Source organism: Apus apus, chromosome 1 (genome assembly GCF_020740795.1).
Source record: "Apus apus isolate bApuApu2 chromosome 1, bApuApu2.pri.cur, whole genome shotgun sequence".
NCBI classification, from domain to species: Eukaryota; Metazoa; Chordata; class Aves; order Apodiformes; family Apodidae; genus Apus; species Apus apus.
In genome coordinates this window covers 121,900,224-121,914,819 of record NC_067282.1, presented here as the reverse complement: position 1 = coordinate 121,914,819, position 14,596 = coordinate 121,900,224, and the positions used below count along the sequence as shown (strand labels likewise).

The 14,596-nt window shown below is 41.0% G+C and overlaps 1 protein-coding gene across 1 annotated transcript in view; it reads right to left on the bottom strand.

The window, feature by feature from the left end:
- Positions 1–5,549: 5,549 nt before the first annotated feature.
- The window catches only part of OCA2 (OCA2 melanosomal transmembrane protein), a 179,470-nt gene continuing 170,423 nt past the window's right edge, over positions 5,550–14,596 (bottom strand). Inside the window, exon 23 of the mRNA XM_051608617.1 lies at positions 5,550–5,692. Within this exon, the coding sequence (XP_051464577.1) occupies positions 5,605–5,692 (88 nt within the window). The 3' untranslated portion in view covers positions 5,550–5,604. The remainder of the gene's footprint in view (positions 5,693–14,596) is intronic.

Below are 14,596 nucleotides of genomic sequence, written 5' to 3'. Positions count from 1 at the left end.
TAAATTTTTATGAGTATCTGTGGAACCATCCATTCAATTAGGCAAGTTTTCCTTTATAGATATGAACTGGCTTTTTCCCCAAAGAATAAATCACTATATCTTTTTCAAGATAGTTGGGTGTTTCTAAATCCTATAGTTTTATTTAAATATTCTCACAGAAATAAGAAATACTTTTTTCAATCATACCTCAGCAATATCTGCTAGCAAGGTGTTCAAAAACTTCACTGTGCAGCACAGGAAAACATTTCTAGTTTTTCAACTCATTTAGATTTGATGTGTAATCTAGATAGAGAGTAAATATATCCAGTCAAACAAGTCTTAAAGAAATTAAACTACCACAAGATAAGGGGTATGGCCTTTCAAGGAAGCTCTAGAGGAAATCAGGCTGGTTCTGCAATGGTATATATATTTTCAGATGGTCCAGATTTTGAAGTAAAAGGTTAAATGTGAAAGTCTATGGGTTATTTGGGATAGCAAAGACAACAGTTATAGTAAAGAATTACAGAAAATGCTTAGAAGAGCAAGTAACTGGGGAAAAATGACCCATGACATTTACTGTGGACAGTTGCAAAGTAATGTAATATAGACAGAGGAGAAAAAATAACCTTAAGTTTCCATATTAAAAAATGTGAGTTAATGGTTAGTACTCAGGGAATGCAGCTTGTTATTATAAATTGCTCTTCTATAAAAGTACTTACCTTGACATATTTGTCAATAAACAGTCCAATAAATGAATTAGATCTTAACAATTATCAGGAATAAATGAAAAAGCAAAAGCAGTCATCAGGCTACTGTGCAAATGCACAGTGCATTTGTGTCTTTGTTATTTTAGTTTATACACCTCATTTTTCAACTCAAAAAGTGGTGGAAACTATGGTGAATAAAGGGATGAGCAAATACTCCAGACTGGAAATAGGTCTATAAAATAATGATTTAGAAGAGAGAGGGCTCTTTTTTATCCCTTCCCAACCAAAAGATTGAGAAAGGTGTCATAGAATTAAATTAGCAAAGGGCAAGTTCAAAACAAACAGCTGGAATATTTTCCCTGCAGAATAAAGTTTATCTGTGAACCTCCTTGTGACAGATGTTGAATTTGCACATGTTCAGCAAGGAGCTGACTAAGTCTGTGAAAGGACAATCCATCAGGTGCAATGCAATATAAAGATATCACCTCTCAGTCAAGAAGTCTCTGGGTCACAGAAATCTCTGAAAGTTGAGCCAATATTCGGGGAAAACATAATTTAATATTTGCTCTCATCTTGCATTCTTCACAGGCACTCACTCTGCTCCATTGTCAGCCACATATGCCAGGCTGGCCAGACCCTTGGCCACTCTCAATGCTATTTATTCTTTGCTACACAGCTCAGCATTTGGTGAAGTTCTAAGTATGTCCCTGTTTCTTTCCTGTTTTCAGCAATTGCTTACCTACTTGGAGGTGATTTCTTCTAATGGGCTTTGCTTGCATTGCCCTGCAGTGCTAGAATTCATATATTGCTGTCTTACTTATTACTGTCTTATTGCATTTTACACCGTTTAGAAAGGGTAAATGGATCTTAGAGTAGTCATTTATTTATATTTACTCTATAGTTTAAAACAATGATCAGCAAATAGCCTAAAGAGATGTCAATAGAAATGAGAATCCCATCTCCTGAGATCGGCCATGAGCATACTGAAGATGAGACACTTTTACATAATTTATTACTTAACTGATTTAGTTTTTTCAGCCTTTTAGGGAGAATTTCACTGTAACAATAAATTTCACCCACTCTTCAAATCCACTCAATTTTTGTGGTATCCTATGCACTAGTTTTGTCAAGGATGTAGTCACTGTAACTCGTGCCCTTGTAATGTGCAGATTAAGTTGATAACTATAATGGAAGTCAATGAAAAATATACTTCATTACCTTGAAATGATCTGAAGTACCTGGGTAATTTTAATTTTAGCAAATTGTCTGGTTCTGTGAGGAGCAACAGCAAGAGGCCAGAAAAACATGTTTATCACTGTTATTTCTCTCATTATTGAACATTAGATTACACTCACATAAAGCCCTGTGCAAACAAACAACTTTATCTTCCTTTCACAATTTGCTTTGTCATATGAGTTCTCACTGAGCTCTTCTTGGCTGTGCAAATGAAACAACAAGGTGTTTAAGGAAGGAAAGCCAGCTTATTTGAAGAAATCCTCAGGAAAATGGTATATCATTAAAAAAAATTCCTAGAAGCAGAATTAATTTAGACTTCAGCTTGGTTGCCTGAAAGCATAATGAGTATGATTTTGTATTCCCTGTGCACTACTTGCCTTCTTTTGACAGAACAAGGAACATAAGAGAAAGAAAATCTCATTTGAGACCTGTTGATGGATCACTTCTGAAGCCAGTGAGAAATTTCTCTCCCACTGAAGTGTTCCAGAGTATTTACTAAGATGAGTGAGTGGAAATGCTGCATTTCTATCTTCCTCCATCCAGCACACTATAAACAAAGCTTATGTGATCACATTATTAGCATAAGTTTGCTTAGGGTTGGCAGGAGGGTTTCAAGGCCCCAGGTGCAGGATTGGGTTTTGTGTAGGCTCTTTTACCCCTTAAAAAAGAACAATAAAAAAGTATTTGTAAGTTGTGTTGTGGGATCACAGTCTCATTTTTCTACTCACAGAATCACAGAATTTTTTGAGTTGGAAGAGACCTTAAAGATCATTGAGTTCCAACTCCCCTGCATGGGAAGGGACACCTCCCACTAGAACAGGCTGCTCAGAGACCCATCCAACCTGCCCTTGAACACCTTGAGGGATGGAGCCCCCACAACAACTCTGGGCAGCCTGTTCCAGTGTCTCACCACCCTTATGCTGAAGAATCTACACCTGATCTCTAACCTAAATCTCTCTTCTTTCAGCTTAAAGCCATTACCCCTCATCCTCTCACTGCAAGCCCCTGTAAATAGACCCTCCCCAGCTTTCCTGTAGGCCCCCTTCAGGTACTAGAAGGCCACTATGAGGTCCCCCCAGAGCCTTCTCTTCTTCAAGTTGAACAACCCCAACTCCCTCAGCCTGTCCTCATAAGAGAGGTGCTCCAGCCCTGTATTACTCTGACATGCCAACAATGTTTTCATGAAATAGAAACAAAATAAAACTTTAATCCATGTGAGTGGAAAAAAACCCATTAAAAACACTGAGTGCTGTATGCAATTCTGGGCCCCTCGCTACCAGATGGACGTAGAGTTGCTGGAGCATGTCCAAAGAAGAGCTACCAAGCTGGTGAAAGGTCTGGAGAATAAGCCCTATGAGGAGAGGCTGAGGGAACTGGGGTTGTTTAGTTTGAAGAAGAGGAGGCTGAGGGGAGACCTCATTGCTCTCCACAGCTACCTGAAGGGAGGTTATAAGGAGGTTGGAGTTGGCCTCTTCTCCCAAGTGAATAATGACAGGATGAGAGGAAATGGCCTGGAGCTGCAGCAGGGGAAGCTTAGGCTGGATATGAGAAAGAATTTATTTACCCCAAGAGTGGTTGGACAGTGGAACAGGCTGCCCAGGGAGGCAGTGGAGTCACCATCCCTGGAAGTATTTAGAAAAAATAGTGGTTAGTGACATGATTTAAGCACTGAGCGGGTAGATTAGCTTATGGTAGTGGGATTTAGGTTATGGTTGGACTTGATTATCTTCAAGGTCCCTTCCAACCAGGATGATTCTATGATTCTATGAAAAAACCCCACAAAATAAACCAACAACAATCCCCAAAACCAGATAAAAACAAATGTGTTTTAGCAGAGCTGGATTTTTCATTCTCTAGGGCTTAACACAACAGTTCTTGCACAACCAGTAACTGCACCAAGATTGCTTCAATGTGAGAAATGTTGAGGACTATAAAATACTTTTGTGGATATTTTTAAACAGGGATCAATGTCAAACTGATTAGAATAAATGCTTCGTTAATTGAAACAGAATTCCAGTTATTACAAAGTAAACTGCCCTGACAAAGAAAAAGTGTCCACATTGAGAAAGAACAAATTCAGTTTCAGACAAATTGCCTGCCAGAGTGACTTTCACCCTCATCTGTTTGTTTTTTGTTTTGGTCCAGAGTTCTTGCAGAGTTTTGCTTTTGGTGGAATTTTTTTAATTCAAAAAGAAGTGGAAGTAATGCTGGTTCTTGGAAGAAGAACTCATGAGCTACAGCTAGTGCCTATTACAGAAGCCTTGAGGTTTCTCAGCTGCCGAAGACTTCACCTGTCCAGTGGATGGAGGTGGAAATCTTGGTGGGAGATTCTGAGGCAATGGAGAGTGCTCTTCCCCTCCTGCTCCACACACTTCCCCTGCTACCACTGAATCTACCAGTGGAAGTGGTAGCCAGCCTTGCTTTGAGAGGGTGCTGTGGCTCATTTCCATTCACCTCTTAATATCATGTTTCAGACTTCAAAAAAAACCCCATCTAGATGAGGGATAAAATGTACATATGAGTAGAATGAGAGGCATTATTAACCTCACACCCTCTGGGGGAGAGATACTGCTTCTGTCTCACTTACCAGGTTATCTCAAGGACTAAGCACAGCTAAAAGCCACCTTGGATCATCTGTACCAGCTCCCTGAAATTCAGCCTGAGTCACTTGGACTGCATTCACCAGGCTGCCAATTTGTCTGGCTCAAGATAGAGCAAATAAGCTAGTAATTCAGACCAATCCCACAAAGGTATTAGAAGATGGGGACTGAGACCTTGAATGCCTCACATGACTTAATATTCATAATGAAAGTTTGACCTGTCCTGACAGCCAATTCTTCACAACAATATATGTGGTTTAACGCATTATTATCAGAGAGGAGGAAATCAAAGCCAAAGTATTATCTCATCCTTCCACATAGTGTATTAACCTATTAAAAGACTTAGAGTACTCCATCATAGAAGTGAATTAAGAATTAAGAATTAAATGGAAGATGTCCAGTGCTTTATCACATTTTATGTCTGTACTTTGATAAGAAGAGGTGCATCAATTTACCTTTAAAAAAAAAAAAAAAAAAAAAAAAAGAAGCAGCTTAACACTGATTAAGAGCTTTAAATTCAAAAACAAAGCCTCCATAGAATGCAATCCCAGTTCCAAAATAATAATTCCTTCCACAACATATTTTCAGGAGATGTATTTATTTTTAAATGTAGATAATGATACAACCTTCATAGTGTACAGACTTTCTGCATAATTGTCTCTTATTACAACCTGAATATTAGTTACTTTAATACAAGTAGCCAAATACATTGACAAAGACAAATGAAGCCCTAAAAAAGAAACTACTGAACATCTGCTATTGTGAATGAGTTTTTTATCTTTGACCATACTCAGATTGTGTCAACACAAACTTTCAGGCACAATATATTCCCTTGTGATGGTGCCTTTTCATCTGCACAATAATTGCATCAATAATTACAATTTTGATTGTCTATTTCTGCAAATTGTTCACAAAACAGAAGGTTAAGAATGACCAAACCTGTTGCTGATGCTGACAATCATTTTGATTGATAGGATATGTTTGAGTTTTACACATCTTTTTCCTTTTATCAATGTTCAGTGTTCTGATATATAAACTAAATGAAACAGAAAGCTTCTTTTGAGTCTTGAAAGTATAAATTACTATGTGTTCCAACCTAGTACGACATGAGCAACAAGAAGATAGCACATCCCGATGATACAGGACACAATCATCATGGGGAAACCTAACCTGAAACAACAATAAAATAAAGATCAATAAGGATACAATAGTAGTTCTTCAAGCCATTCATTAAAAGAAAATTTAAGTTATCCTACATGTTCCGAGCTTTGAATATGCTTTCAGTAGTGGCAAAAACATGGATGTTCTTGCAAGTATGACAACATCTCGGAGTCTAATAATCAAGCTCACATTTCTATTTCTGGCCTATTTAAGAGACAGGTCATCAAAATTAGCATAATTTCACTGGTTTCAAGGCATCTCTTCCACTTTGCTCTGTCTCAGAATCTGGCATGTCATGTTGTTTTGGTTGGTTGTTTTTTTTTTTTCCCCCAGACAACATGTGATCATACAGGTCAAACAGCAATACTTAGGAATTACAAGCATTAGAATAGATTATGCAGTGTGTATAACCCTGGCATGACACTTTACAACTTAACCTGTGGCTGAAACTCATTGTTTCCCTTGTCATCTGTAGTCACATACAGCTAGTATTCCTCTTCCAAGAAAATAATAATAATAAAAAAAGCATGTATCAACTTTGGAAAAAGGGGCAGGGGAATCAGGAAGCATTTAAGGACATTGTAAGGTCATGTAGAAAGAGAATTAGAGATGAGAAGCTCAGTTAGAACTTGATCTGACCATTTCTTTTCAGGACAATCAAAAAGTGCTTTCACAAATACATTAATAACAAAAGGAGGGCCAAGGAAAATCTCTGCTCATAATTGGATGAGGGGGGGAACATAGTCACAAAAGACAAAGAAAGGCTGAGGTACTTAACACCTTCTTTGCCTCAGTCTTTAACAAAAAGAATAGCTACCCGCAGGACAACTGGGCTCCTGACTTGGTAGACAGGGATGGGAAGCAGAATTCCCCTCCTGTAATCCAGGAGGAAGTAGCTAGGGACCTGCTGTGCCACTTAGATCCCAAAAAGTTCATCGGTCTGGATGGGATTCATCCTAGGGTGCTGAGGGAGCTGGTGGAAGAACTGGCTAAGCTGCTCTCAATCCTTTATCAGCAGTCCTGGCTGACCAGGGAGGTCCCAGATGACTGGAGGTTGGCCAGTGTGACACCCATCCACAGGAAGGGCCACAAGGAGGATCCGGGGAACTATAGGCCTGTCAGCCTGACCTTGGTGCCTGGCAAAGTTATGGAACAGATCATCCTGAGGGCCAACAAGCAGCATGTACAATCAACCAGGGGATCAGGCCCAGACAACATGTGTTTAGGAAAGGAAGGTCCTGCCTAACCAATCTGATCTTCTATGATTGAGTGACCCACCTAGCGGATGAGGGGAATGCTGTGGATGTGGTCTACCTCAACTTCAGCAAAGCCTTTTACACAGTCTCCCACAGCATCCCTCTGGAAAAGCTGGCAGCCCATGGCTTGGACAGGTGCAAAGTTTGCTGGGATAAAAACTGGCTGGATGACTGGACCCAGAGAGTGATGGTGAATGGAGCTGCATCCAGCTGGCGTATGGTGACCAGCGGTGTCCCCCAGGGATCAGTACTGGGCCCAGTCCTATTCAGTATCTTTGTTGTCCACCTGGATGTGGGGACTGAGTCCACCCTCAGTAAGTTCACAGATGACACCAAGTCTGGGGGAGTGTCAATCTGCTGGAGGGTAGGAAGAAGCTGCAGAGGGACCTGGACAGGCTGGGTCGATGGGCCGAGGCCAGTGGCATGAAATTCAACAAGACCAGTGCAGGATCTTGCACTTTGGCCACAATAACCCCAGGCAGCACCACAGGCTGGGGGCAGAGAGGCTGGAGAGCTGCCCAGCAGAGGGACCTGGGGGTGCCGGGTGACAGCTGGATGAACATGAGCCAGCAGTGTGCCCAGGTGGCCCAGAAGGCCAACACCATCCTGGCTTGTATCAGGAATGGTGTGGCCAGCAGGAGCAGGGATGTGATTCTCCCCTGTGTTCAGCACTGGTGAGACCTCACCTCGAGCACTGTGAACAGTTCTGGGCCTCTCACTGCAAGAAGGACACTGAGGTGCTGGAGCAGGTCCAGAGGAGAGCAACAAGGCTGGTGAAGGGACTAGAAGGAAAGTCTTATAGGGATAGGCTGAGGGAGCTGGGGTTGTTTAGCCTGGAGAAGAGGAGACACAGAGGACCTTCTCACTATCTTCAACTACCTGAAGGGAGGGTGTAGTCAGGTGGGGGCTGGGCTCTTCTCCCAGTCAGCTAGTGATAAGACTAAGAGGGCACAGCCTGAAGCTGCACCAGGAGAGGTTTAGGTTGGATATTAGGAAGTACTTCCTCATGGAGAGGGTGATTAGACATTGGAATGGACTGCCCAGGGAAGTGGTGGAGTCATTGTCCCTGGAGGTGTTCAAGGAAAGGCTGGATGTGGCACTTAGTGCCATGGTCTAGCCATTGTGGTGCTGTTAGGTTAGACTTGATGATCTCGGAGGTCTTTTCCAGCCTCGATAATTCTGTGATTCTATGATTACACGATACTTCTCACCAGGTTCAAGAGACCTGAAGGAACTATTGAAAATAAGCCCCAGGTAGCTGTAAAGGTGCTAAAACTTTCCTGTTCTATCAAAACAGCTTTTCTCCACAGATTAAGCTCTTCAGACAACACCCAGGTTTTATAGCTTTCTTTAGACTGAAAAACACAGGCAGCAGAGACAGATGACTGGAAAGGATGTTGTTGAGTTAGCGAAATCCTACTTTGCTAGATTTGTAGATCTTCCATATGTGTAAGAATAATTTTCTGAAGCTTAAAAGCATTGTTGTATGACACTGAAGGACTGTGAAGAACCAGTGGTGTGATTACACTAGTTTGTTTTTTGTTACCAAAATCATAAGGAGAACTAAGAGGAGAAATTATCATGCCACAAATGACCCTCCTTATGTACTTTCTTTTGCCAAGTTCAGCCAAGAATTTCTGTAAACCTCAACAAAGCATGGCAATATTCTCTGAAGTACAGCATTTCATTTATTGTCTTCCTTGAAGTAAGATCTTTTTATTACATGTGAGTATATTAACTGTGCCTTCTTGCCTCGCTTGTTAGGAGCCCTGTGGAAGGTTCCTCGACCATGTTCTTCTCCACCATTGCAGATCAGACCACTGATTGAGAGATGACCATTTAGTAAGTGAAAGGAAGCCATGGATCTCTGAGCTTGGGTGGATGAATAGCTTCTTTCTTTAGGAAGCTAGAGCTAGAGGGGATCTGTTGGGGCATTAAGTCTGGCCCCCACTTTCTCAGGGTATGAAACCACTGATATAAAATTAAAATAAAACTGCTCAGTGCAGTTTGCTCTTTCTACCTGCAGCTGCAAAATTACTCTAAACTATGAGATCCTTATGAATCATGCTTCTTTCACTACTGTTTTGTTGAAAAGCTCACTGAGGGAGGCGTAGATGTGACCAGCAAAACAGAGGTGACTTCACCTTAACAACCACTGGTTCAAGTTACTGACAAGAGAATTTTACAAGAATGAGGGTCACTGCAAACATACAAAAATTAACAGCCCTGATCTACTTACAGAATAATTAGGAAACCAGTAAAACCCAAACACTCTAAAGAAAATGTTGGAATAATTAACTGAAGAACAAGCTTGTCATAATGCCTACTTCTTGCCAGCTCTTGACCAATTATCAAAGAGAGCCCATCTCACATAGCAATAGAAATAGAGGCAAACCAAGAACAGAAGGAAACCTTCGCAAGGCTGGAAATGTACAAAGTGCACGGCTGACAGGTCTGACAGCTCATCACATTTCCATTCCCTTGATAGCCCCTCAAAAGAGCTGGCATGTCCCTGTGTCCATGACCAAATTATCGCCTGTGAGATCTCTCCCAGAAGAACAGTTCCCATGCCTAGCTCCAGAGGCTTTCTCCTCCGTCCTTCTGGGGTTTGGGACCTGGTGTGCTGGCCTTTTCTGTCATTTTGGTAACAGGCATTATTATTGCTGTTCTGGCATCAAAGTCATTAACATTCAGCTGGTATTGGGAACTGAGAAAGCAGAAAGGAGAGAAGAGAGAAGGCTGGAACCTGATCATCTTTAGGGTCCCTTCCAACCTTAACCATTCTATGATTCTATGATTTTTGTTTGTTTTTTGTTCATATGAGCAGGCATAAGTTCACTGCAGGGAAGTGTTGTCTTTTCCTTGCTTTTGAATGATTAATTACTTGAAAGAGCTGAATCATTATTTAGTCACAAAAGTATGATCAAGCTGATAATACTGTAAAATGGCAAAGCTAAAGCAACTCTTGGAATTAATTTAGAAACAAAAATAAAAATGACTCTGATGGCTAGCCAACTGTTTCTAAGACCTTCCTTCTCTCAGTAAATCTGGCCCTCCCTAATCTCACGTAGATAAAAGTGTCCAGATTGGACAAAAAAGCAAAAGCAGCCATGGCTGCAAGAATAAAACAGCACAGCTAAAAAATCCTCTTACACCTTTCAGTATGTCTAATGAATGCTCCTTGCAGCTGTATCCACATGACAGGCTGGTGAACCAGAGATTGCTACAACTCTCATAAGAAATCCAGCTGTTGTTTGACAGAAAGCAGAATTGTATTGACCTCACAGTTAGCAAACAATGAGCTGGTACCAGAAGGAGTGGGGACAACATAGATCTTAATCTGTACTAATGCAACGTAATAAACCTCCCTGGAGAACACACAGCAGCTCAGCACTGAATGGCACTAAAATGCTTTTGTGGAGACTGGCATGGGGAGGGAAGGGTCCAAAAAGGTTCAATGGCTACTCAGCAATTGAAAAGAGAACAGAAAAGCTGCAGCTTGGAGGAGTTCTGTGCAAGAAAATGGATTCATTACACAGGGCAATATATAAACACGCAGGAATTGTAATGATACCCCCACTATCATAGTGCCAGGCAAACGTGTAGCTGGAGCCAGACACAGTGAGCCTGGGGAGGAACCTCATTTTGTTTAATGTGGATGTCTGCATAGGGCACAAGTACAAAGTGATTATTCTCATTCCATGGACTATTACCCCTCAACTTGAGGCCTGAATTTCAGGCGCACTGGCCTGAGCACTAATGTAATTGGATCAAATTAAATGTGGAATTTGTGTACCAGAGAGAGAGGAGATAAAGCTCAGTCAGTAAGCATTAGTTACTGTGGAGTTAATCGATTACTTGAGTTGGTTCAGTGCCCTATTATGCTACTACACTACCCATTGCTCATCCCCCAAGGAAGACACAGCTCATGTCCTAAGCAATGTACAACACAATGCTTATGTGCCCGTGTTTTCCTTTGTTACATTCAATCTACAAACAGACTGCAAATGATGTAAAAGCCACTTGCAGGAACATTAATTTTCAACATACTCCTTGGGAGTCAAAAAGCAGCATGTCATTCAGTTGCTCCTGCCCAGGAAGTAGGATCAGCTGATTTCAGAAGTCATACAAACTTTTCTTGTGCAAAAGCTTCAGATTCGTAAGAAATGCTAATTAGCATCTTTGACATAAAAGCACATATCTACCCGATCTTGTAATGGCATCTGATTTGACATTTTTATATGCAAACTAAGGGAATAGAGCAGGTGGAACCTGCACTGAGTAGCCTTTTCTTCCCTCTCTACAGACAGGGACATGCACACATACTGCGTGGGCACAAAAGGTTCATCCCAAGTCTCCACAGCCAGCTCAGGGACTTTTCAGTACTGCAGAGAGGAAGCAGGGTCAGTCACAAGGAAAGGATGAATGACAGGATCTGGCATTCACCCCACTCTTCCCTCCTCTTCTTCATACTAGATGCTTACAGGTAAAACTGCCATCTAAATGAAATTGCACAGCTTAAATATACACAATGAGCAGATGTTAGTTCAGTGAAAGATAGCGAGAGCCCCAGGGATTTCCCTTGGACAAAGTTTTACTTATTAATAACTTCAGCGATTCAGTAGTGAAAAGCTTGCAAATCACCCCAGCATGGGAGACGTGTCAGACTCTGTGGAGAACACAATTCATCATGTTCCTAACAAACAAAAATGAGAATTTGAAATGAACTGATGAAATTCAGTGAAGGTAATTGCAGAGCATGTACTGAAAGTCCAATGTGGGTACAAAAACAGCAAGGAAAATGGAGCTTTTCTCTGGCAATAACCTAGTTATTTCTGATCCTGCCTCACTGCAAGATTTCTGGCCTTGTATATACTTAAAAGAAAACTGGTGTATGATTATTCTGGGAATAAATCCTATCTTTAATGGATATCTACATATGTGAATATTTTTTTCACTTATGAGTTTATCCAATATTGTTTGTTAAATAATAACAATGAAGCCTTTGGAGTCCAAATAGTGTCGACAAACTCCTACAGCACCTTGTAGCTCTATTTTGTGATCACGGAATCAGAGAATTGTCAGAGTTGGAAGGGACCTCTAGAGATCATCTAGTCCAACTCCCCTGCTAAAGCAGGATCACCTAGAGCACATTACACAGGACTGCATCCAGATGGGTTTTGAGTATCTCCAGAGAAGGAGACTCCACAGCCTCTCTGAGCAGCCTGTTTCAGTGCTTTGTCACCCTCCCAGTAAAGAAGTTTTTCCTCATGTTCAGATGGAACTTCATGTGTCCCAGCTTGTGCCCATTGCCCCTTGTCCTGTTACCAGCTACTACTGAAATGATGCTACAAAAGCCAGCAGAACCCTGGGTGTACAAGACCCAGGTTCACTGCCCTGATCTGCCTGATCTGTGACATGGTATATGAAACATTTTCACCTGTAAAAATCACACCTACGAGCACTCCCTTCTTTGACAGCTCATAACTTACATAACTTGTGCATCTGTTGCGAAACTGTGGAATAACCATGGCTCCAAGGAAAAGAGAAGTCTTCAGTGGTTTCTCAGTGGAAAAGCAACAGCAGAAATTTCCCAAGACCAAACCACTAGCAGGCAAAGAAGCCTGTTGGTAGTCAGGGGTAAGAATTAAAGCTAACTTCTACTCACACTTGTATTTGAAATTTAATGTACAACTTAGACTCTACTGGTGAAGTTTCCATCAGACTCAAATTTTCACTTTTCTAACTTCATATCACCTTCATACTGCCAGTTCTGTAGAAGGCACAACTTCAGCTTTACAGAAATGGACCTGGGAGTCTTGGTAGACACCAAGTTGAACATCAGCCACTAACATGCCCTTAGAGCAAAGAAGACTAATGGTAACCCAGGCTGCACTAGGAGGGAATGTTGCCAGCAGGTCAAGGGAGGTGATCCTTTCCCTCTACTCAGCTCTGGTGAGGCCACACTTGGGGTGCTGGGACCAGTGCTGTGCTCCCCAGTGCAAGTGAGACATAGACATACTGGAGAGAGTCCAACAAAGGATCATGAAGATGATTAAGGAACTCAAGCACCTCTCATGTGAGGAAAGGCTGAGAGAGCTAGGCCTGTTCAGATTGGAGATGGGAAGGCTCAGGAGGAAATTCATCAATGTGTATAAATGCCTGAAGGGAGGGTATAAAGAAGACAGAGCCAAGCACTTCTCAGTACTGCCTAGTAACAGGACCACAGGCAGTGGGCACAAAACGAAACACAGGAGGTTCCCTCTGAACAACAGGAAACACATTTTTACTGTGATGTTGACTGAGCAGTGATACAGGTTGCCCTACAGTCTCCATCCTTGGACATACCTGAAAGTCATCTTGACACAGTCCTGGGCAACAGGCTCTAGATAGCCCTGCTTTCGGGGGAGCTCCAGAGGTCCCTTACAGCTTCAACTATTTGTAATTCTCACCTGCCTGCTTGTTCCTCTATAATTCAACACAGGATAAGAAAGCATCACCTGCACATCTGCAGACTGGTGTGTCATCAGAAAATAATTAAGAAAGGACATATGGCAGATAATGCTTCTCATTCTTGGACAGTCAACATATGCAATTATTTGCTCTTGAAGTTTGATGATTACAAGTTCCCTTTTAAAAGGACATCTAAATGCCTCTGAAAGGAGTCTTAAAAAAGAGACTCAGGTGTGGGTATAGTTAGAAGATACATAAGGTTATTTATGAATGAAAGTTACATCTTTCAATGAAGTTTCTTAAATCAATTTGCAAAGTAACTAATGCATATTTCTTTTCAACAAAAGAGTATAACCAGTATTCATGGATCTTAATGAAAAGAATATTTCCTAGCTGTCACAAACTAAATTCTAGAAGGGTATCTTTTTAATGAAAGATAAACAATTTTACCTTGCTGAAGAACAGAACTCAACTAGTTAACAAAAGTTACATGGGTCTACTTAAATTATAGTCTCATGCAGTACAGCTCTGTGACCAAGTTCCTTTTCTGTAGCTCAGCTAGAATTAAATAGCAGAGAAAAATCATTTTTGGGGGGAAAAAAGGGGGAAAGGAAAACACTTACTTGATTATGAATACTAACATCCTTAAATATATAGCTCATTTTCATCATAATTGCTTGCTGCCAAATTCTCCTATGGAGAGATTTTTCTCTAAAGTTAATTTTTACTCTCCATCCTAATTGTTAAAAAAGAAATCCTCAGAATTCCTTGACAAAAAAATAACAGTTTTTAATAGCTCTATTGACTAATTCCCTACCTCTTTGTCTTTGAGATGGAATGGAAACTGAAAGCAAGTGTTTTTAATTTGTTGTCAACCTTACTCTTAAAGCCACTAGGAATTTTTCTCTTGACCAGTTTCTCTGTTCTTATTATATCTGTAGTCACCTTTCTGTCATCCTATTTCTTTTCTTCCTTTCCTTCAATGCAGGCTACCTAATGAGTGTCCTGCAATTTTGGTTGTGTCAACCTTTCCATCATTCTAAGTCTTTGACATACTGATCCAGTTTACCTGAAAATAAAGTAGAGGCTTTACTAACAGCTTAAAGAAAACAGACTCAAAATGTCCATCACATACGCATGAACCTTCAAATCCAGACACCTGTTGTAGCTCAGAAAACAGGGGGCTAATCCTGCAAGTGATCAT